The sequence below is a fragment of the Empidonax traillii genome, unplaced genomic scaffold (assembly GCF_003031625.1).
Source record: "Empidonax traillii isolate 1590-97213 ecotype Southwest subspecies unplaced genomic scaffold, ASM303162v1 scaffold245:size1430315, whole genome shotgun sequence".
Classification (NCBI taxonomy): Eukaryota; Metazoa; Chordata; class Aves; order Passeriformes; family Tyrannidae; genus Empidonax; species Empidonax traillii.
This window is the reverse complement of record NW_020955438.1, coordinates 1,013,774-1,036,146: the sequence shown is the minus strand read 5'-3', so window position 1 is coordinate 1,036,146 and position 22,373 is coordinate 1,013,774. Positions and strand designations below refer to the sequence as shown.

The 22,373-nt window shown below is 51.5% G+C and overlaps 1 protein-coding gene across 1 annotated transcript; it reads left to right on the top strand.

Moving 5' to 3' along the window:
* Positions 1 to 2,384: 2,384 nt before the first annotated feature.
* Positions 2,385 to 20,256, top strand: IGF2 (insulin like growth factor 2). The gene is made up of 4 exons (XM_027888731.1): positions 2,385 to 2,848; positions 10,464 to 10,626; positions 17,488 to 17,654; positions 18,117 to 20,256. The coding sequence occupies exons 1-4, from the start codon at positions 2,744 to 2,746 to the stop codon at positions 18,357 to 18,359; spliced, it is 678 nt and encodes a 225-aa protein (XP_027744532.1). The 5' UTR covers positions 2,385 to 2,743; the 3' UTR covers positions 18,360 to 20,256.
* Positions 20,257 to 22,373: the final 2,117 nt, after the last annotated feature.

Genomic DNA, 22,373 nt, shown 5'->3' with positions numbered 1-22,373 from the left:
TCCTATCCCCTTTTCCCCTTTCTCCCCCCGCCCCGCTCCCCCCAATACAGATATATTCACTCCTTTAAAGGTGGGGGGAAAGAACCTGTTCCTTTTCTCTTGTGGGCGACAGCTCTTTCTTTTGTGTCTCTTTCTTCCCTTCCCCGCCCCCCTCTTCTTTCTTGACACAATGCACTATTTATTTGCACTGAAGGATAACTAAGAAGCAATTAAAAGATCAAAAGGCACAAACACAAGTAGATCCAGTGGCAACTTGTGGGGTTTATTTTGCTGTAGCTGCTGCTGCTGCTGAATCTTCACCAAACTGCCGCCGTGTTTTTCCCCCAGCCAGAGGACACCTCTCTTAGTGGGTCGCCTCTTCCTCCAAGCCGACTTTTTTATGATCGCTATTTTTCACCCCCATTGTTTGCTATTGCAGTTGTTTACTGGAAAATCACTTGTTTTTCTCAGGGAGATTAACCCTCCAAGCTTTCTTTTGTCTACTCTCAGGAGGTCCTTGTGGTGAGCTGGGGGAAGGGAGCTGGGCTCCTTCAGCTATTAACAGTAGCTTACAGCCCTGCTGACCCCCCTGCCAAGGTTGGGTCCTTTCCTTTGATGGGGTTCTGCTTTTGCAGTAAGGAAAGGTGGTTGCTCTTTGTTAAGACCACCTCTGCTGAGCGGTTTGTGAGGATCCACAACTGCGATTTACTAAGTCCTGGGCATCCAGGAGAAACTCCAAAAGCCCAAGGTAAGGATAGATAGAGATGACCCTTTTTAGGAGAAATCTGGAGCCCTGATACATGCCGACAGATGCCCAGTCTCTTTGATGGTCAGGTCACTTATTTAGGTGTTTAAATATCAGTGTAGGAGCTGAGATTTGATGCCTGTGGTTGAGTTTGTCGTGCACGGAACCGCTTCCCCAGCATCACCACCCTCTCCCCCAGTCCAGGTGTGCCGACGCCAGGACTGCTCGGTGTGATATGCAGCGTCATATCGCAGAGGACAGCTCGGGGAACAGAAGGATGCTGGGGAGGAAAGGACGTCCAAAGCCTAGTGAGAAAAGATAATCCTACCCCTATTTTAACGGGCATGTTTAGGGCAATTCCAACTGTTCAGAGATGCACCAAGAACCCCATCCTTGATGAAAAAAAAAAAAAAAAAAAGGTGCAAACTTGAAAAGACAAGGAAAAAAAAAATCAGGGGTTTTTATTGCATGCTGGGGTGAGGACTGCTACATCTTTGCCCTTTCACACCACTATCTATGGTCAGCGCTGCCTGAGGTGGACCAGCCTGCTGCCGAGTCTCAGGTAGTTCTGTTCCTCTCTGCTCCAAGAAGGGTGCGTGCCTGTGGCACACCCTGGTACGCGCGCCCCTGCAGAGGGGCACCCATCGGGGCAGCGGTGAGGATGCGGGCACCTTGGAAAGCCAGCAGGGTCCCTTCGCCTAGGACAGGCTTGGAGGGCAGATCTTCGGGAGCAGGCGAGAGCCGGCCGGTGCAGCACGGTGTGTCTGCCAGGCAGCAGCGCGGAGCAGCGGGAGCGCGTTCTGCCCGCGCTGCTGCACACGCACGACAAAGCCTGGGAAAAGTCCCTGTGCCTTAAAGGCAGCGGTGCTCGCTTGCAGGAGCCGGCGGGAAGCAGAGGCGACCTAGCGAGAGGGAGCCGCTGCGGGAAGGTGCTCCGGGAGGTGCAAAACCCGTGCACGGAGGGGCCGCGTCCATGTTGTCCGCACGGACACACACGGGTGGGTGCGGGGGCTCGCTGCTGCCGAGACGGGGGCTCTCCTGCCCGCACTGGGGCGCGTAGGGCGGGACGGAGTTCCGGGGCAGGCACGGGAGCCGGGGTAGCCGTGCGGGAATGCCAGCGCCTTTGCCGGGGAGCTTTTCGGAGCAGTTCGGCGGCCGGCGCGGACACCTGTGCCCCTGCGCACCTCGGGAGACCTGAAAGCGGACGGGCTGGGCGATCTTCCCCCTCCTACCCTGCCAGGGTATGGGGCTCGCCACCTCGCAGCGAGAGGCGCTCAAGGGGTGCCCCCCAGCATTCTGGGCATGGGCTGGGGCGCGGACCACACACCTTCTCCCCTCACCTGCGGGGCTGCGGGGAGGCGAGGGATGCCCGCAGCCCACCTCCCACCTGGGGTTGGCACGGGGGGTCAAAGCCCCCACCCGGCGTGGCAGCCCGCAAAGAAATCGTGCGGCAGAAACTTTCTGTCCCCTCTTCCCTCCCCGAGCTGGACTCCGGAGGGTTACGAGGGAGAAGGAGGGAAGAAAGGGAGGGAGGGAGGGAAGAGAGGGGGTTAGACAGCTCTGCAACATTATTGGCTGCGTGGCCGGGCTGGTGCTCGCCGGGAGAGCATGCCCATTGGGGGGGTATAAAAGGGGGGCAGCCGGAGCGCCCTGCCTGTCTCCTCGCTCGTGGGGCAGCCAGCTGGGAGCAGCGGGCAGTGAGGCAGCCGGCCCCTCCGCCCCGGCCAGGGGGACGCACTCAGTAAACACAAAAGTGAGAGCCACTCAAGGGGCAGCCAAAGCAGGAGGAGAGAAAGAGAAGGGTGAAAAAAAACACCCAGGAAAAAAAGAAAAAGGAAAAGGAAAGCGCTCGCTCGCTCTTTCTCTAGAATAACAAAATACCTGATCGTAACAAAATAACATCCTTCAGACAAAATCCAGCAGTGACTTGACATACCAAAAAGGCAAGGCGAGGAGAACGTGCCAGGGCCCGGGGAAGGCGAGCCAAAGCCGCGATCGCTGCCAGGGCAGGAGAGCAGCATGTCAAGCGCCGGGGCACACACGGATGAGCGCTGCCGGCAGCCCGCCTTCCTTCCCGGCCCGCCGCCACCGCCAGAAGTTGAGAGTAGCAGCGGCAGTGCCAAGGTAAGCGCCGCTCCGCGCTGCCCCTCCGCGGGCAGAGGGCGGTGGGATTCCCCGCGCCGTGCCGGTCAGAGCCGTGTCGTGCCGCTCAGTGCCACGCCGAGCCGAGCCGCTCACAGCCGTGCCATGCTGAGCCGTGCTGTGCCATGCCGAGCCGTGCTGTGCCATGCCGAGCCGCGCCGCCCCGGGCACAGCTGAGCCATCCCGAGCCGCGCCGGCCAGAGCCGCGCCGGCCCCGCTGCCCGCCGTCCCCACGCGTGTCACTAGAGGGACCCCGAGCGCCGGCCCAGCCGCCGCTGGCGGGGCGGCCCCGCTGCGGTGGGGTGCGCGGGGCATCCCCGGGGGTCCCTCCCGCGGCCGCCCGCACCCGGCGGCGCGGCGGGGATGCTGCGGCGGGACCGCCCGGGCGCGGCGCGAAGCCGGCGCGGTCCCGCGTGGGGAGCGACGGAGGGGCGGCTGCGGCCGTGCGGGGGCCGGGCCGGGGCTATGCGAGGTCACGCAGGGCTGCGCGGCCCCCGGCCGCCCGTGGCGCTCCCTCCGCGCCGAGCGGCGGTGGGAGCGGGGGGACGCGCGGGGAGGGGACGGGCAGTTCCCCGGCTCCGGAGGCTGGAGAGATTATTAAACTCTCTTCTGCAAAACACTGCGGTGCGTTCGGTCTCGGAGGGATAAAAATACAGAGAGGAAAAACAAGAAAGCGAAGCCAAAATGGAGTGAGAGTTAATGGTTGGCGTGCAGCCTTCGACTTTTTGTGATTTTTTTTTTTAATTTTATTTTTCTTCTGCTTCCTTCCCAGTTGCTTTTCCCTGCAGTAATTGTTTTAAGAGCACAACTTGGAAAGGTTTTAGCACTCTGTTGAGCAGTAGGGAATTGGGGCACATGAGGGAACTCGGATTTAGCGTAACTGTACCAGCAGATGTGTCTGCCTCGCCTCCAGCCAGGGGTACTTCAGCAGGGTTGCTGATACGCCAGATCTCTCTCGGGTGGTGTGGAGCAATCAAGTGTAAAAACAAGGTTTGTGTGGGTGGTTTTAAACAGACACCTCGGGAGAGCGGCTGCTTTCAACCCAGTATTCCTATACGAAGTCTGTTGTTTTCTTCCAAATGTCGGGATGTGCTTGGGAGACCGAAGCCCGTTTTTCTTTGGGTTTGCTTATTGTCAGGTTGTGTGTGTAGGGGGGGGGGGTGTTTTAGCTTGTTGGATTCCTTTATTCCTCCTCTTGCCTTGATTTAGAGTGGAGTTGAGGAGCCTGGGTCATGGGGTTTTGTGAGGGTGACTTTGTGCTAAGGACATCTGGAGGTATAAAACTGACTGACACTTCTGATTTGAACTCCACTGCACTATTTTGGACCCAACTTGACAATTTTGGTGGGGGTGAATGGGTCAGAGCTGTAAATCTTGCTCCATGTTGTTGACACCCACACAAGTTCACTCAGCCTTTCAAAGGGGCTATCCCAGCTCCTGTGAAAATTCATTAAGGGATAAAAGATTTGACACTGCGGGTCCCCTCCCACCACTGCATGAAATCTGAGAGCCAAAATGTGTCTGCGTGTGTGTCCCAGCGCTTTTTCTGACAGGTGATCTTTTTTTCAGCCTGACTGGAGAGCTGCTGCTTTGACCAGTCAACCTGGAGTTGTCAGTGCGTGTCTTCCCCTTGAATCCTATAGGCTTCAGCATGAGCCCAGCTCGCCTCATGGAGCACCAGAGAAAAGCATTTCTCTACTTTTCTTTTTTTAAATAAAGCAAACACAGCAGGTGAGGTCTTATTTTTAGAGGGACCGAGGAGTTGGTGTGTTTCCAGCAATGCATACGAGCACTGTAAGTGGCCCACCCTCTCCAAGCTCGTGTCCTGGGACTGACCTCTCCGATCCTTCTTTGGATTGTCTTTGCTTTTAAAAGCTGATGAGTGTCTTAGCGGGGCAAAGTGATATCGGCCTCCCTAAGCACGTTTGTCTGAGGGGTCAGGACAGGTGGGGGGCACAGGGGGAAGAAATCTGCCTTGGTGTTGCAGCCCATCTCTGAAAGGGTTAAATTTGCTCTGCCAAGATATAAAGCAAGTTCAACGTGTTGTGGGAATATCACTTGCCAGTAGACTCCAGTCACCACGATTTCTGATTTAACAGCTTAACTTGCTGTTAACTTTCCCTGATATATTCCAGGTTCTGTAGGGGAATGCAGAAAGGAGAGAGGAACAATAAAGAAAGGAGTTAAGTGAGGCTACGAAAATGGACTTAAATCCCTTCACTGGGTCCTGCCAGCTGTCTTTAGAAGCGTTAAGCAAGATTGCGTTTCCTTTTTTTTATACAATAAATCAAATGTTTCTGGGCTGCATACCAAAATTTATGCAATACGCTCTTACTCCCCAGTGGGGTGAGTAAATGGTACTGAATACCCCATTCACCTTTTTCAGCTTGATTTTTCCACAGTCATGGTAGTTCTTGCTGTAACATGTATAGACGTGGGGTGTGGGCAGCGTTCCCCTGCCTGCCTCAGCCTCTGTCCCACAGGCAGAGGAGGCAGGTGGCTCTCCTGGCTCACAGGATGGGAGGCAGAAAGGTGACCCCAGGTGTGGGGCAGAGTGGGCTGCTGATGGGGATGAGCAATGAAGACAGAAAGTGTGAATGCTAAAAATAGCAGCAGTATTGCCATCCTCAGCCATATGAATGTCATGCGAGCCAGGTGCCAAGAATTGTGAGGTTGTGTTGTTTGTTTTTTTTTTTTTTTCTTCAAGCCTGAGCTAAACAGCAAAACCGCTGGTCTTAGGTTGGTTTTATTCATCTGACAGCTCAATGGTCAAAAGTTTTGTGTTTTGAAAGTTGCTTTTTCCAGGCTGTGGGTTGGAAATCTCCTCATTTCTCTTTTAGATGAAGAGCGAGGCCCTTCTGTGGCACAGCATGAAGTGGCTGCTCTCCCTTCAGGTCCTGCTGGGCACCTCATCCTTGTGCCTCTGCCCAAGATGCAGCTCCTGGGTGGTTTTCAGCTGCCAAGGCACCTGCCTCTCCCGCTGGTCTCCACTATTCCTTTGCTGTTTGGTACCTCAGGGCGTCATGGCCTGGCACCTCCTGCGAGGTTGGGTTGCTCTGTGGACAGGGGCGGCACTCACTTGGCACATGTGAGTTTGGCATCCTGCCCCTTCAGGATCGTTGTGCTCAAAACCGGGTCAGCTCCCTATTCTCCTGGGGCAGTCCACAGGGAGGAGTAATGCAGAGAGGCAGATGTTCAGCATCTCTCACAGGCAATCGTGAGAGTAGCAAAACATCAGTCTGCTCACTTTTTTTTTTTTGGAGGAGTGGAGTGTGAAGGATGCTGGGATGTGCAAACTGGGGTTTTCCCTCTGGCACACACCACTGGGTTTAGGCTGGTGACTTTTTGCTGTGCTCCCTTTTAAATGCTGCAGTGCTCCACAAAGAAGCGAGATTTTTTTTTTTTTTTTTTTTTTTTTTTTTTTTTTTTTTTTTTTTTTTTTTTTGCTGTCCAAATCCAAATTTTACAGACTGGGCCATCTGTCAATTCCCTCCTACGTTGTTCTGTTCATATTAAATTGCAATGGAGGCCAGACTGAAGAAGGAATTAGGTCAGACAGGAGGTTTAGTCTCCATTTTTGGGGAGATGTTTGTTGCCCAAGAGGCACTGTGGTTTGGTTTGCTCAGAACAAGCCTGGATGTAAGGGATGCCTGAGCTATTCTCTGAGATTTGGCAACTGGACCTTTTAGTGCATTGTGGCCTCTTGGCCCCTCGCTCCCCAGCAGCTGGACAGTAATTGCCGATCCAGCTGATTCTGGAGCAGATCCTGAAATATCCTACCATGGTCTCAGATGGGAGGGCGACTCAACTGCAGACCTGCCCTCAGTCTCGCTCCTGGCACACCACAGCCGCTTGTAGAAGACCCTCTCTGTTGGACCTCTCTGCTGGATGGGTACAGCAGTGAGGCAGGAATACACAGGAGTTCCAAGGCAGAGGCAGCATCCTGCAAATGGCAGCTTGTGGCTAAGCTGGTTCCAGTGACAGCCTGGCTCTGTGTAGGGTCCTGGGAATGCAGAGGAACGCAGGAGAGGGGCATGAAGATGGAGAGCAAAGCAGACCCTCCCTGGGAAAGAGAGGCCAGCAGTGTGTGCTAATGTCTTGTCTGAGCCTCTTCTGCACTGAACATGCTGCTCTCAGATGCAGGTTATTCAGAGGAACTTCAGATGTGATTCCTAGGATGGTACACAAGGTACCTGTGCAACCAAAAAATTGCTATTGCATCACCCTCTTGCACACTGTGTGGGGTCCAAGCCCTCCTTAGAATGAATTTGGTGCTCAGGGTATTGGGCATCCACCATGCCTAGCACTACCATTCCCGCTACATCCTAAAACCTTTGAGCTCTCCCTGGGCACATGAGGAGGAACATGAGCCAGCAAAGTGGGTTCAACCCGCCTTGGCAAGAAGGGAACTGTGGTGGCTGTAGTCTCTCTCTTAGCAGAGATAGGACCTTGTTCTTCAGGGAAACAACCCACTTCCCCCTCTCTGCCTTGTTCCTGTCCCATGTCATGTAAGAGAGGCTTTCTAATAAAACCTGAAGGTTTTTTCAGCCACTGGTGTGAATTTACTCCTGTCCTACAGCTGAGGAGATTGTCCCTGTCCTAATGCTCGAACTAGAAATGAAAAGCTCTGCTGTCCCATGTTTCCAGTGGAGAATTAAGTCTTGGATGGGTTCAGAGGGCTTCAACTCATTGTACTGAGCAGCATTTGGCCATGACAGCTGAGGCCCCATGCAATCTGTGCAGCTGGTCATGGGCCACAGGTATCCAGCTGTGCCATGGCATCCTGTCTGGGGGAGTAACACCTGCTCCAGCAGCCATGGCGAGGCAGGTACAAGTTCTCTTGCCTGGGTGCTACTCATCCCTGCTGGGGGAGACATGCAAGGGCAGGAAGGATCAACTGAAAGGTCATTGGGATGTGCTGACCTGGTGTTGGCATTATGGGAGCCTGTCTAGCCTTGGAGGGGAAGCCTGGGGGTTTTTTTCTCAGCATAGCCAGTAGGGCTAAAGTGAGAGGGAAGGGCTTACAGGGTTGGGTTGGGTTGTGGCTTCATCAAACTGGAGAGAAACTGCAGCACTGGGTAGTAAATAAAGATGTTTCTTGCTTTGCTGCCTGGTTTCTCATTACACGGCTGCTGGAGGGAACAGGGAGGTGCCAAGGTGATGGCAGTGGAGAAGGCTGGCAGTTGGTGCATGGGCAGAGGTGGACTTCATCGCCTTTCACACCTCCAGGTTAGCCATGATCTGGATGACAGCACTGGGGCTGTCCCTGTCCTCGTGGCTTCAAGGGTTTCCTGGATGGAGTTATGGTATGTGTGGGCACCCAAAAAGAGCTTGCAGTGGAGGCAGGGAAAGCTGCCAGGGGCTGCCTTGTGCTTGCAGTGCGGGTTGCGCAGGAGCGGGTATTTTCCAAGGAGCACGAGTGTTTTTCCACAGAAGGTATCAGGTCTCCCCAGCATCAGATATCGCCCTGCTGACAAAATCTCACTCTCCTTTTTCTTTTCAGAGCACCTCACCCTTTTCTTTAGACTGAATGTGGAGGAAAAATGGGGTTTGTCACCTGTGCCACCAAGCAGCCCCTTCTTGGGGGGATGACTTTGTCTTGGCCTACTCATTAGGCAGTGTGAGCCTAATTGGGAACAGGGGATTATGTAGGTGTCCTGAAGTCCTACATCAGTGCCTTCAGGGGCAGTGCTGGCTGGCGCACATCTGTCATCCGGGCAATGAGCTGCTGGCACTATCCAAGTCCTGGGGACACCAGCAAACAGGACATGCATGTAAAAAAAAAAGGAGGAAAAGAGGGAAAAAAAAAAAGGGAAGGGAGCAGGATTGTTGGTCTCTTGTCAGCTGGAGATCTGGCTGACAACGCTGCTGCACCAGGGCCATGACCTCAGCAGTGAAGGTGCATCTGTGGTCATGTCAGGGAGGCCCAGTAAACACCTGTTGGCCACTTGATACAAAAAAATCACAGTGAAAAGGTATTGGTGGCAAAACACTGCATGGTGTCACAGCCTGATGCCATCCCTCTGCTCCTACTTTAATACAGAATAAAGCCCCCGCAGTATGTCAAAAGGATCATTGCTACTGGAAAAGCTGGTCCTGGTCTCATCACTTGCTGGTTTGAGACCAGTTCGTGCCCAGGGCTGCTGCCTCTCGTTTCCAGAGCCCAGGAGGGCTTTTGTCGGCCTTGATGGTCTCTGCCAGCATAGGCTGAGCATCAATTCAAGCAGGGGGGATACATCCCACAGCCCACCCAGACCTTGTAACTTCTTGGCTTTTCTTGCTGCTAGTCCCTGTCTTCCTGCTGCTCAGTAGAGCCTGCAACTTGCAAGCATGATGCATTTCTAGCAGAAAGGATTTGAGCTATGTGCTAGTAAAAATTCGGTAGCAAGGGTGTCTTTATTGCTGGCAGGACCGTAGCAGGGCCTCGGGGGAGCTGGGCTAATTTCCTGGCTGCGCTGCAGACTTCCCCTGTGACCTTGGGCGAGTCATTTAATCTATCCTGGGCTTCAGCTCCATCTCTGAACATCCCGGGAGGGTGAGGTAATATTCATTAACTGATGTTATTCTCGAGACGCTCAGATGCTATGGTGATGAAAGCTGGATGTGAAATCCAGCATCTTGGTTGAATGTTAGCAAAGAGAGGGGATGCTCTGCTTGAGATTAGGATTGCCACCCACAGTCTGCTATTTTGACACACTTCTCCTCTTCATTTTGAGCTGACCTGTCTGGTTACCAGTTTATTTGGCTGTATGTATACTTTGAGGCTCATCATTGAGGATTACAATACCCTGAACCATCCGTGGGTTTTGTCCCATCCAGTGGGGCCATAACAGCCTTGCTTTACACTTCCAGAAGCTGACATGGAGGTAAAGCTGTTTGCTGGAGAGGAGCCAGGGGAAATCTTTGGGCTAGTTAGCAAAAATCCAGGGAGTTTCTTTTTTAGTGCTCTGCACTGTCTGATACTGCCTTGGCCCTCCTTGGTGATGCTGCAAGTGTGTTTCTCGTGGTACTGCATTGTTCCTGAGGGATATCTTCTCAGTCCCAACTCTCGCCAGCAAACATGGCTTGTGCAATCAGCCCCTTGACTGTCTAAGCCTCACATGCCCAGGACAAAGGCTGTTGTTCCCAGCTTTCCTCAAAAGCATCTCTAGGACAGGTTTAAACATCACTTGTTTCTGCTTTGAGGGAACATGTTTTCAGGTATGGCATGAAAACCTCTCATCAGAAGAAGGAAAAAAAACCCCACTGATAATAATTTGAATGAACTCCCATGTGAAGGGGGGGGAAATAAAAAAATCACACTGTTGAAAGAGCAGAGGGAATGAAAACCTTTTAGAGGTAGGTTGAAGTGGGATTTTTCCAATGGAAAAACTGCTTCAATGCAAACCTTGTCTGACCGGAGCGGCAGCCCTGCAGGCCGAGTGCTGGGAGCCGGCCTCACACCAGCGGCTGTCACAGCGCTGCCGGTCCTTCCCTGCAGCATCTCGACATGTCCGGGCATCAAACCCCCAGCGTGCTGTGAGCGGGGGGCATTGCCTGGGGGAGGTGGCACAGAGGGGTCTCTCTGGCAGTGTTAATGATGTGCCTCTGTCCCCAGGTGCAGAGGATGTGCGCGGCGAGGCGGATGCTGCTGCTGCTGCTGGCTTTCCTGACCTACGCACTGGATTCAGCGGCCGCGTACGGCACGGCGGAGACCCTCTGCGGCGGGGAGCTGGTGGACACACTGCAGTTCGTCTGCGGGGACAGGGGCTTCTATTTCAGTAAGTGCTGGGCAGCTGCCAGCAGCGAGCAGGATGCTGCCCCCATCCCATGCCCTGCTTCAGTGGAGCCGGGCCGGGAGGGAAAGGAGGGGTTTCCCATCCTGGTGCTTTTCATGATTTCCTTATACGTGGCAGTAGGCCAGGAGAAGAGCAAGAAAGTGGACATGTTCAGGGTGATATAAACCCACCTTGCATCAATTCTGGGGACTGTTTCGTACCATGGGGTAACTGGGTTGCACATATGATGCTTGGGGAAATTGAATATCACTGGGGAACCTTATGTGGCTGGCTCACCAGTGATGCGGGCAAGTCATTACAATAGTGAGGATGTCTGCAGCCAGCTCTCTGCTGAGCTTAGGTCCTGGCTTATTTTGAAACTTTGCAGCCTAAGTGTTCCTTCTGATGGCAGGCAGGGAGCTGAGCACTCATTCCTGGGCAGGCTTTGCTTTGGTGTACCAGCACCTTCTAGGCTGCTCCCAAAACACACTTCATGACCTCCTGATGGTAAACTTATTGCTGAAGAGTGTTGTCTTATCCTTTTGCAGTGCAGCTAGTGCAATAAAAAAAATCGCAGCACTGCCGTTGTCTGCAGAGTGCAGATGGCTTCAGGCCAGTTGGCTGCAGCAGGCTTTCCACCAGGATGCTTTGGGTGTTTGGACCATTGGCATTAGCAGTACAATGGCTTAGCTGGTAAACAGGAAGGACGAGGAGTAAACCAGTAGCAATGGATGCAGAGTGATCCATGGGTAAAGTTGCCTCAAGTGTGATACCTTGTTTTGGTGTTTCAGTCCTCTGCTCTCCTTGAGAGAGAAAAGACCCTGTGTCTTGCTCCCCACTGAGGACTGAACCACAGACTGACTATAGGAAAGATGCAAAGTCAAATGGGGGGAAGAGGATGGAAATACCAGCTGCACATGGTGCAATGTATTTGGCAGTCTTGCCTCTGCCTTGTGAAAAGGTGTTAAAAAGTCACTCTCAAGTAACAGGGCATTTTTTTTGAGTAGTGGAGTTGAGAGCCAGCCTCTCTCTTATTCCAGTCTGTCTGTGCAGGGAACAGATTGCTGCAAAGTTGGGAGACGACTCTGGATGTCCCTTCCCAGCCTGGACGCTTTGCCAGACTTGACTGGTGCTGCCTGCTGAGGTTGGGCAGGGAGGGGTGCAGGGAATCCCACACCCAGCCACAGCGGAGTTCAGGCTTTGTAATTCCTGGCAGGTGGTTGGGCTGCAGGTGGCTTTGGAACTAGCTGGGGCAATCACGCTGCCCCATCACGGCTGAGCAGCAAGATGTTTTCATTGCTTCCCGGGTGCTGTGGGCAGGCAGCGCTTTTGGAGTGCTCTGGATACACTTCTCTCTTCTGACTGATCCAAGAGGTGAGGGTGTGCGTGTCAGCTGCCCTTCCTCTTCCGCCTTTCCTCTGCCAACGAGCTCTGTGCCAGCACTCAGCCAAAGGTGGCAGGTCTGGGTTTAGCATTACCGGCACAGCAAGGAGACAAACTCCTCTCCTTCTCCCTTAGCTCTTCCTCTCCCTCTAGATGCAGAGGAGCATCCATCTTCCTCCCATGGTTTCTCTTCCCTCCTCCCCCTCTCTGGGGATGAAAGGGAATGGGGCTTTTGTTTTATGGTCAAACTGCCCTCCTTTCACCTCAAATAACCCAGCTGCCCAGCCCAAATTAAAATAATTTTTGAAGAGAGACAAGTCTCTTGGTGCCAAGTGACCATTCTGGTGCTTGCAAGGGGATTCTTGCTTTTTTTTTTTTTTTTTTTATTAATCCTCTCCCATCACTCCCCCCTTTACCTTTATGAATATTGCTGGAGAGCTCAGGTGCTGGGGATAAAGCAAAGTTCCCCCAGTCCAATATTTTAACTCCTTCAGCATCTGACTGGCCTGTTCCATGCAGGGCTGAAGATGTTTGGGCAATACCTCTACTTGACGAAGGGTTTTGGACATCCCCTTTTAATTTAATTTTTCCCCCTCTACCTCCATCAGTTGCCCTCATAAGTGATTAATTCTCCTGACAACATTCATTTTCATTCTTAAACCCACACGGCTACACTACTGTCACTGTGTAGATGCAATGTGTAGCACAGTTATGTTGCACAATTAAAGTTGTCTTAAAGCTGAGCACCTCGCAACATGGGATGTATGACCTGATGAGCAGCCTGTGCTAATGCAGTCATTCATATGGGAAGTAAATGACTTGAGCAGCCTTGTCCCATGGGAACACAAGAATCCTGCTTGCTGGACAAGGGTTATTGAAGCATCTGACTGGTAATGTTGGGAAAAAAACCCCAAATATGGTATGAAAATCCATTATTGTTTTTTTGCTGCAGCACTTATTTAAGTACTCATGATGCTCTGCATTCTTACAAGTGAGCACTTTGCTAGCAAAGCTAGCTCTGAAATACAACACTCTTTGCATGAATGCAAGGGGATGCAGTGTACTCACAGTGTCTCATCCCCCAGACATCTGGTTCTGGGGAAATATGCAAACTAGACTGAGGAGGGTGCACCCCTGATAACTGGAATGCCTATCTGTCCACTGGCATGAGGAGTGAGTCCCAGCCTCCAGATGCCCTGGGAGGCATTGTGGCTGGGAGGCAGGTGCTTGAGGCTGAGAATGTTGAAGCTGCCTCCAAGAGCTGGGGCTGCAAAAGAGCTGCACTAACAGGGGCAGGAGCCAGCACACTTTGCTCTCCCCTAGTGATGCCTCCCCTCTGTGACTTTTAAGGCTGTTGGGTTGGCTTGCAGCAGCTGCAGTGGCCCTGTGGCAGGGTTGGGACTGTTCTCCCTGCTCCCCAGCACCCACCCAGGGACAGCGGCACAGCCCAAGGAGGAATTCTGAGTTTAGCCCAGAGTGAAAATGCAGGGTAGGTCGAGAGGAAGCCTCGGCCGTGAAGTTGCTGTCATGCAGTGTTGGCAGGGAGGGAGAAGGGGCTGTAGGGGGAGAGGCGGCCGACTTCTCTGTAAACAACAGCTCCTGTTTCCTCCTTTCCAACAGCTGATAAGAATTTAGCTCTTTGCAGCCGCTTGTGCTGACGGGGCACATTCTTGCGCACCCGCCGCTCTTCCGAATAATACTAGGAAAAAGCAGGGGGGAAAGTGCGGTGCCGGGGTGGGGGAGGGCCAGGCCGGGGGCACTGGGACGGGGCCCGGTGCTGCACAAAGGCCCCCTTGTTGCTCCCAACATTCCTGCGACAGGGGCACGGGGACTGTTTACACCCAAAGTCCCCTTCCACTCGGCTGACCGCCTGATTGACCGGAGGAGAGGGGACCCAGCCAGGGTGGCACCAGCACAGTGCACCCCTCCCCGCAGCATCTGTCCGACCCTGGTGAGAGCAGGGAACCCAGAGCAGTGGGGTGTTGATGCTAGGGAAGGGACCCTCCTGTCCCCCGTGGCCGGGGCAGTGTCATTGCCTCTGGCACAGTGGCATAGCTGAGCTGCAGGTAGGGTATGTGGCCTCTCTGGGTTTGCCTTTATACTACTTCTGGGATGCCCAGCTCTCCCTGTCGGGATAGCCCGCTGCTAGGCTGAAATAACCCCAGGCAGCAGAAGGGCTTTGCACCACTCGGCTTTGCATCACTGGACTTTGCATCTCAGGGCTTGTACCCTCAGCAGCACTGTAGGAAGTTTTGGTGAAGCACAGTTTTGGGAAAAAGAGCCTAGCCATTCACTGAAGGCCCAGAGGAAGCGTGTTTCCTCGGGAGGAAGCGGTCATTGCTGCGATGGGAAGTGGCTCACGTGCCCGAGTAGTGCCGCAGCCCGCTGCCCACACAGTTCTCCCCTGTGGGTAAGAGACAGAGCGGCAAAACCTTCCTTGGGTTTGGCAGTGGTAGTAAAGTGAGATGCCACCCGTGAGCAAAAGCCAGGAAATTTAACCTTTAGTCCCTGTGTAAATTGTTACGGAACAAACACTTTTCCCAGTCCAGGTCAGCAGCGATATTGCTGTTAGCCAGCAATGTCCTGGTGTTTCTTCCCTGGGTTGTTGTCTCCAGGTACTTTCTGTGACTAAATCCCTGTTTGCTATGATTGCTTATTTTTTTTCCTGAAGTAACTCTCCCACAGTGGATTGTATTGGCATTTGGCAAGATCCCTATGGACAATTATGTAATGGGAAATGTATCCTGTCGGACAGTCGTGGTGGAGCTGGTAGTGCTGCCACCAAGGGGAAGGGCGTGTGGCAGCTTTATGCAAGAGAGAAAGGGCAGCACATTTGGGTCTGGGGGCCACACGTGTACCCACTGGCTGGGCAGGGGGAGTGGTCAGGGAGGAAAAGGCCATAGCACTGCAGTTGGTCCCTACTGGGAGCTCACCCTCATGGTGCCGCACTGGGCATTTGCTAACATGTGGTGACATGATCTTCCCATGTGTACCCATGCCACAGACTGGCCTTGATGGCATGGCAGTGAATATAGTCCTGCTTTCCTTGTTGTGTTTTTCCTTCCCTCTTCTTTCCAAACAAGCACATAGCTGCAAGTGGGAAACTTCTGTTTTTGAGAGGAGACATGTAACCTTTCGAAACCTCAACTTCTCCTCAAACTATGTGTGTCATCACTTGTGCAACCTTCTGTTCAGCGGGAGTGTGAATGCAGCCCTCAGGGGAAGTGCTAGCAAGGGGGGGTGACTTGAATTTTTTTCTCTTTCCCTTCTAAACTCTCCTTCTGCCCGTGCTCACAATGCCTTTCTGGAGCAGTCTAATGCTTCAGCAACCTGCCATGCCTGCAAGTTGGGCACTGGGATTGATAGGTGCTGAGCAGGGGCCGTAAGCAGCGTGGGGTGTTGGTGCAGTGCACATCTTCCATGGACCTCACTGAGCATTGCATGCATAGAGAAGAATACGTGCAGCTGGCCCCAGGCTGGCTCCTCTCCTCTGTCTTCTTTGGGCGTCACCACCCAGACTGCCTACACTGGCATTGCTTGTGCAGCTGTGGGTACCCAACACATTTGCCCTACCTCTAAAGGGAGGTCCCAATCCAGTGTCCTTTTTGGACACAAGTATTTATACAGAGAAAATTAAACTCTTAATGGTGTTCCCTTTGCTGGACCTTTACCAAGAGTGAACCATCCTTCTCACCTTCCTGTGGGGCTGGTTTAAGGTTATGCCTGAAATTTTTCTAGAGAAAAAGAAGAAGTAAAAAGAAAGGTGGTGGCACAGGGGGGGACAAATGCGGAAAACAGAGCATTTAAAAGGACTGCCAAGGGTGGGTCTCATGGTATGAGTCAGCTGCCCCATCACCTTGGTGCCATGTTTGTTATCGTGACCTCTGAGCATGGTGGTAATGCACCAGCATGGAGCAGAGGGCTCCATGGTATGGGGTCATGACCAGTTTTAACAGAGAGCGAGTGCCTTGCTGCCAGGGCTTTTCCAGAGGCAGCGGCAAGGCATGGTTGTGGGGTCTTGCATGCCAGCATTGCACACATGGGGCAGTGTTGTGCATAGAGGGTTGTGTTGAATATGCGTGTCTGTGTTGCAGACATGGGGCTGCATTGAACGGACAGAGCTGCATCCCACATGCATATCTGCATTGCACATCTGGGGCTGTACAGTATGCATAGATAACTCCTGTGCTTTGCACTTTGTCTCAAGGCACTCTGGGTGGGCACCCAGGTTGGGGTACACCCCAGGGAAATTGGTCAGCCCCTTCTAAGCCAGGATCCCTAAATCTTCACCAAGGCCTAATACTTGAGCGCCTGCTTCATCTGGAGTGCAAGCAGGGGCATCATGGGTCACGCACAGGGCCAGTGTAGACCATTTCGTGTGTTCCTGCAGGCCAGCTGAGGTGTGGAGGCTTGGCACGGCTTGGTGAGCACTGATAGGCATTGCACTTACACCACTTGCTCTCAGTTTTTCCCATGCTTAAATTCTCCTGGTTTCCAAGCCCCACTGGTGCTCACCTCTGCTTCCCTTGCTCGGAGCACCTTGTGCTGGGAAGAGGCAGTGTGTAGAACCTTGGCAGCAAACCTTACAACAGCACAAAAGCATAATATGCTGTGTGCAAAAGAATAGAGAAAATCCTTTTGGTTTTAGCCAGTTTACATTTTGGAAGTCACAATTCCCAAGCAAATCTGCTTTGCATCAGAAATTCAAATTTACCTGTCTCCTTTATTTCAAGAGAGGGAGGAAACAGTAAAAGTGATACAAGCTTTTCCTTTGGAGCACTTTGGTCATCGTTAAGTAGCGATATGAAATGCACTTGATCTTTACTGCACCAGACATGGGCTTTTGCATCCTTCTGCAGGCAGAAATGGGAGAGGAACCCTTATTAAAAGATTAAGTTTAATAGCTATTCTTGGCGGGTGTGGGAGCCTGTATTCTTTCTGCAGCTGTCTCAGAGCTGTCCCATCTGGTAAAATTTAGCCGCCTTGGTTCGTTTCACCTGCCTGAATGTTGACCCGACAGAGGGAGGTTGGCAGCTGCAATGCTGTGCTGCTTCTTTCTAATAAAATCCGCTTGCCAGGATCAACATCTGAGACAGTCACAGTAATCAGCTCAGAGCTGGCGGTCAGGCTGGGCTTGAGCTTCCTCGCCTTAGCTGCGCTCAAAAAGTGCACCCATGCCAGAGATACGGGAGGGAGATAAATCCCCTTCATTCGAAGTGCCTTTAAACTACAGCTGGAGGCATGTGGGGAGACCTGTTGGCATCAATAGCATTTGTCTGGGAAAGTCTTAACATGAAAGTTGGCTGGTTTGTGGGTGCATGTCAGCTGGTTTGGGAGAAGCACTGCTATTTTTGAAGCGTGTTGAACCCACCAGTCTCTGGTGGCTGGTGGAGGGATGCTTGCGAGGGGGCAGCTGCTATGGAGGTGGGGAGAGGGTCCTGACCAGGTTGGTGGCTAACGCCAGGGTCTCTGCTGTTGCAGGTAGACCGGTTGGACGAAATAACCGGCGGATCAACCGGGGTATTGTGGAGGAGTGCTGCTTTCGGAGCTGCGACCTGGCTCTGCTGGAAACGTACTGCGCCAAGTCCGTCAAGTCGGAGCGTGACCTCTCCGCCACCTCCCTGTCAGGCCTGCCGGCCCTCAGCAAGGTAGGGAGGCTGTGCCGGGATGGTGGCCCTTCTCTGAAATAAATAGCAAGAGAAAAGATGGGAAGGCCATGGGTGGGAGAGGGCAAACCCCAGCTGCAAGGTCTGTTGCTTCTGCAGAGCCTTTGAGAGACAGCCACCATTGACAAGTCATGCCTACAAACCTCCCAAAAATCAGCTTTTGTTAAAGTGGGGAACCAGAGGTGGGCTAGGTCACAGTCACAGTCACAGAACTGTTTGGGTTGCAAGTGACCTTTAAAGGTCATCTAGTGCAACCGCCCTGCAATAAGTAGTGACATCTTCAAATAGATCAGATTGCTCAGAGCCCCATCCAACCTGACCGTGACTGTTTCCAGGGATGGGGTAATATTTCTATGGGATAGATGGAAATCCAAGAGGGGAAACACCCTCTGGATTGCAAGCAGGCTTAAGCAGAGGCTAATATTGCCATCCCTCTCCTCGCAGGAGAGCTTCCAGAAGCCCTCGCACGCCAAATACTCCAAGTACGACGTGTGGCAGAAGAAGAGCTCCCAGCGGCTGCAGCGGGAAGTGCCCAGCATCCTGCGGGCTCGCCAGTACCGGTGGCAGGCGGAGGGGCTGCAAGCAGCTGAGGAAGCCAAGGCAGTGCATCGTCCCCTCATCTCCCTGCCCAGCCAGAGGCCTCCAGCGGTGCGAGCCTCCCCGGAGACGGCTGGCCCCCAGAAATGAACCTTGACCAGCTGTCTCGATTTTTGATCTCCTGGGGGAGGACGGGAGGACTGGTGATTCCCGACCCCCAAGCCCCTCTGTCCCCGGGGCCGCTGAGCCAAGGAGCGGGGCGGCGGGGCACCCTCACACCGCTCTGGCCCCAACCAAACAACTGACACAGCAAGGAGGGGATGGCAGCGGCGGTGGCAAGTGGCACCGCTCCCACGGCATCGTCCTTTTGGGGTGGGGGGGAGGGTTGTTTCGTTTCCCACACCTGTTTCATTCCCCCGCTCCCCCAGTATTTCCAAACCTGTACTTGCAAGGGGACAGTTTGGCACTTGAACTTTTTGCTGCCGGGTGCTGCGTGACATCCCCGGTGCCAACACCAGAAGACAAAAGAAAGAGCAAGAGGGAAAAAGGATATGAAATTAAAATTTTTTTTTTACCTTTTTTTTCTCGTGAAGAGTCCATTCCATGTCTTTCTTGACAATAAAGTGGAAAAAAACACAATAAAATGGGGAGAAATATTGAGGGATAAAATTTTTTTGCCTCATTCCCATCCCACTTTTTTCTTCTTTTTTTGTTCTTTTTTTTTTCTTTTGGTTCTCTTATTTTTATAACTTTCTTTTGCACCTTTAAACAAAAAATGTACCTGAGAAGAAGTTCCGAGGAGCCCCCATCTGCGTTTTTGTGTGTGTGCTTCATTACAAGATTCCAAATCGACTTGCACCTTTTTGAAATCACCGATGATGTGAGAGAGAGAGGAAGAGGAGAGAGAAAGCGAGAAAGAGAGAAGGAAAAGGAAAGGGGAAAGAAGAAAAAAAAGAAAAAAGTGAGCTGATGCTCACTTTAAATGGAGAAGGCGTCTGCATTGCACATTTGCCACGGATTTAGTTGATTTATATATATAATATATTATATAACTTTTTTGGCAAAAAAAGCACTATTTTTATGGGACATTTTGTGTAGTATCTGAAGAGGGATTGTAATGTTTAAAATGTGTTATGGTGCTAAAGTAAGTTGGAAGGGAAAAAACCCAGAAATAGCAAGGGAGGGTGGGGAGGGAAGACAAGATAGCGAATACTGAACTTGAAATTTTAGCTTTTCGTTTTAGGAAAAGTGTGATAAATGTGTTTCTTTTCTCTTCTGAAATACAGCTTGGTCATGACCATATGAGCTAGTTGGCTGTTACTCATGTACACAGATGCACGCACACACAGAAATACATCAACACGCATCCTTTTTAAGAAAAAAAAAAATAAAAAAACAAGCAACAAAACAAAACAACAGAACCACCGCAATTTAGAACTAAAAGGGAAATGTTCTAGAGACAAACTATTTTGAATGGTGAAGGTGTTGCCAGTTACAACTCAAGGCCCTGCTTCTGCACGGACCCTTGGCAGAGATTGGCTTCCCCAGCCAGGGGGAACCTACCGCTTCTTCCCTGCCCTCACAGCTTGCTCGCGCGCCGATGCTCCAGCGAGTGGGCAGGCGGGCAGCCCTCGACAGCAGGCCCCTGCAGAAGCAGCAGCAGTTCCGTGCCCTGCCATCTCCTTTTCCTTCTCTTGCCCTTTGCGTCCTTCTCGCCGGACCCTTCTCTCCCTGCCCTGCGCCTTCCGCCCTCCTCCTCTCGCTGCCTTCCCGGGGGCTGTGCAGGAGGGGGGCTGCACCTGGGGGGGCTGCAGGGCTGGGATCGCTGCTTGGGATGGGGGGGGAAAGGCAAGTCTTTGGCTTGAGGCTTGAGGCTTGAGGCTCGGGACTCAGTGAGTGTATGGGTTTGAGAGGTTGGCAGAGGGCTGTAAAATAGGTTGGGTTTAAAGTAATATATATTATCTGTCTAGGAACCGTAAAAAGGGGGAATCAATTACGTCTCCCTGATATACTCTCACTTGCTAATAAAATGGGGACACTCTGTTAACCAGTTCTGTACTTGCTTTGTCTTATATATCCATACATTTAAAACATAAAAAAAACGACTACTTGAATTGTATTCTATTTCGTGGTTTGGAGGGGAGGGCTAGGGGGAGTCTTGAGAGGGGGAGGATTTTAATGTATAATCCTTTTGTTTGTTATTACCTTGCAATGTTGAGCCATGAAGCCTTTGTTTAAAAAAAAAATGGCACTGCAATACACAACAAAGAAAATCCTTTATTTATTTTATTAAATATATATGGAAAATAATGAAAATCAGTCCAAATTAAGAAAGGGGGGGAAGGGAAGTGGGTGGGGTGGGAAGGCAAAATTTAAACAGAGCAATTGCAATTTTTTTTTTCCTTTTCATGTGTCTTTTTTTAAAAGAAACTTAGTTTTTATTTTTTAAAAAGAGAAGTAAAAGCTTTCCTGGATGCTTTGTACCAAAAAAGAAAAAATTAAAAAAAAAAAAAAAGAAAATCTGTTAAGCAAATAAATATCCATCCAGAATATGAAGCCTGACTTTTACTTTTCATTTATTTTTGCTCCTGGGGTGAGAGTTGGGTGGGAAGAAGGCCACGCCAAGTGCCACTCCTTGTGGAGAAACAGAGTGCATTGCAGCTCCTCTTTTGGAGCTCAAAAAACTGCAAGAGAGGGTAAAGTGCCCTTGAACACAACCACAAAACCTCAATCCTGTGGCAGATACCCCCTGAAATCACCAAGGTAAATACATGCCCAGTGATTCTTGGCCAGATTTGGGGGTGTTTCCCAACAGCTGTTGTGATTTGCTCAGCTTCCACCAGTTTGGGCTGTTCCCAGAGACTTGAGAGCTGGATGGGAACTGAAGATGGCAAAAAGGAGAAAAAAAAATATCTTATTTAGGTTAGATTTCCTAATAGATAGTGCTCATCTGGTTTCTCAGCGTAGATATAGCTTCTCTTAAGTTTTTTGGAATACCAGTGAGCTGCTTTTCATTGCGTATTACCATCATGCACCACTGCAAATGGCAGGTAAAATGCAATTCCAATTTGGAAGTAGAGCAATTGGGGGTAAAACAGTGCCTAAGCATCCCTAATCTCACAAATCTGTGCAGCTCCACTGGCATGGCAAAGACCTTTGTCTTGCTGTGGGGTAAGGACCTCGCCAAGCCCAACGTCCTGCCCTGGATGACTTGGGCTGGAAAAGATTTTCCACCTCAAAGTGGCATTGCTGATTTAGGCCATTAAAAATACATGTTTTAAACCAGTTTCTTTTGAAATTTTGCAACAAGCAAAAAAAAAAATAATATTTTTTCATACAAAGTTTTTTCTCTTGGGATTTTTGTGGTTGATCAGGAGGGAGTTTATACAGATGCAGGGCTGGCTGTTTCTTCTGGACATGTACTTTATTGCAGGTGGAAAAAGATGCGTCTGCCTTCCTGTCCATGTCCCAAGACTTGCCACAGACCTCTGGTTTTCTTTGCATTAAGAGATGCCCCTGTGAAGGGTGAGGACTGACTTCACTGCGGCTTCTGGTTGTCACTGCTGGAAATTTTGCCTCTGGGAGCTTTGGTTCTTTTCTGTTCTTTGCTGTGTAAGCTGCTATCACGGGGGGCATTTAGAGATGATTAAAAAGCAAAGAAACTCCAGCCAAATCTCTTGCCTGCACTCCCCAGGGAACAATGCAGCAGTGCTGGAAGCACCACGAGGGTGATGATGATGCTTCCAAGCACAGGTATTCTTAAATGCTCTTTTCTGCCTTATCCTGTCAGGGGTCACCATGGGGCCAGACCAGCTCGTTTTTTTGGAGATCAGGAGACTCTTCAAAACGTGCCGACTTGCCTTTTGTCTTGTCCAGGACTGCTTTTACTTGCAAGGAGAGACACAAACCACCTCTGAGCATGGTCTTGGCCAGAGGGTCGGAGTCTGGATGAAACTGGACCTTTGCTTTGTCTCAAATGTCTTCTATTGCTTGCAAAGCCTCTTTGCAGTTTGGCAGATAAATCATGGGCTTAGCTTGGAAATCTCAGACTGCGGGCTTGAGAACAAACCCAAGATGCCATGTTTTCTCTGGTGGATGGGCAGAATTGACTCTGATTTTTGTAATGATGCCTTTACACTCAGGCACAGTTCCAAGTGGTTAGTT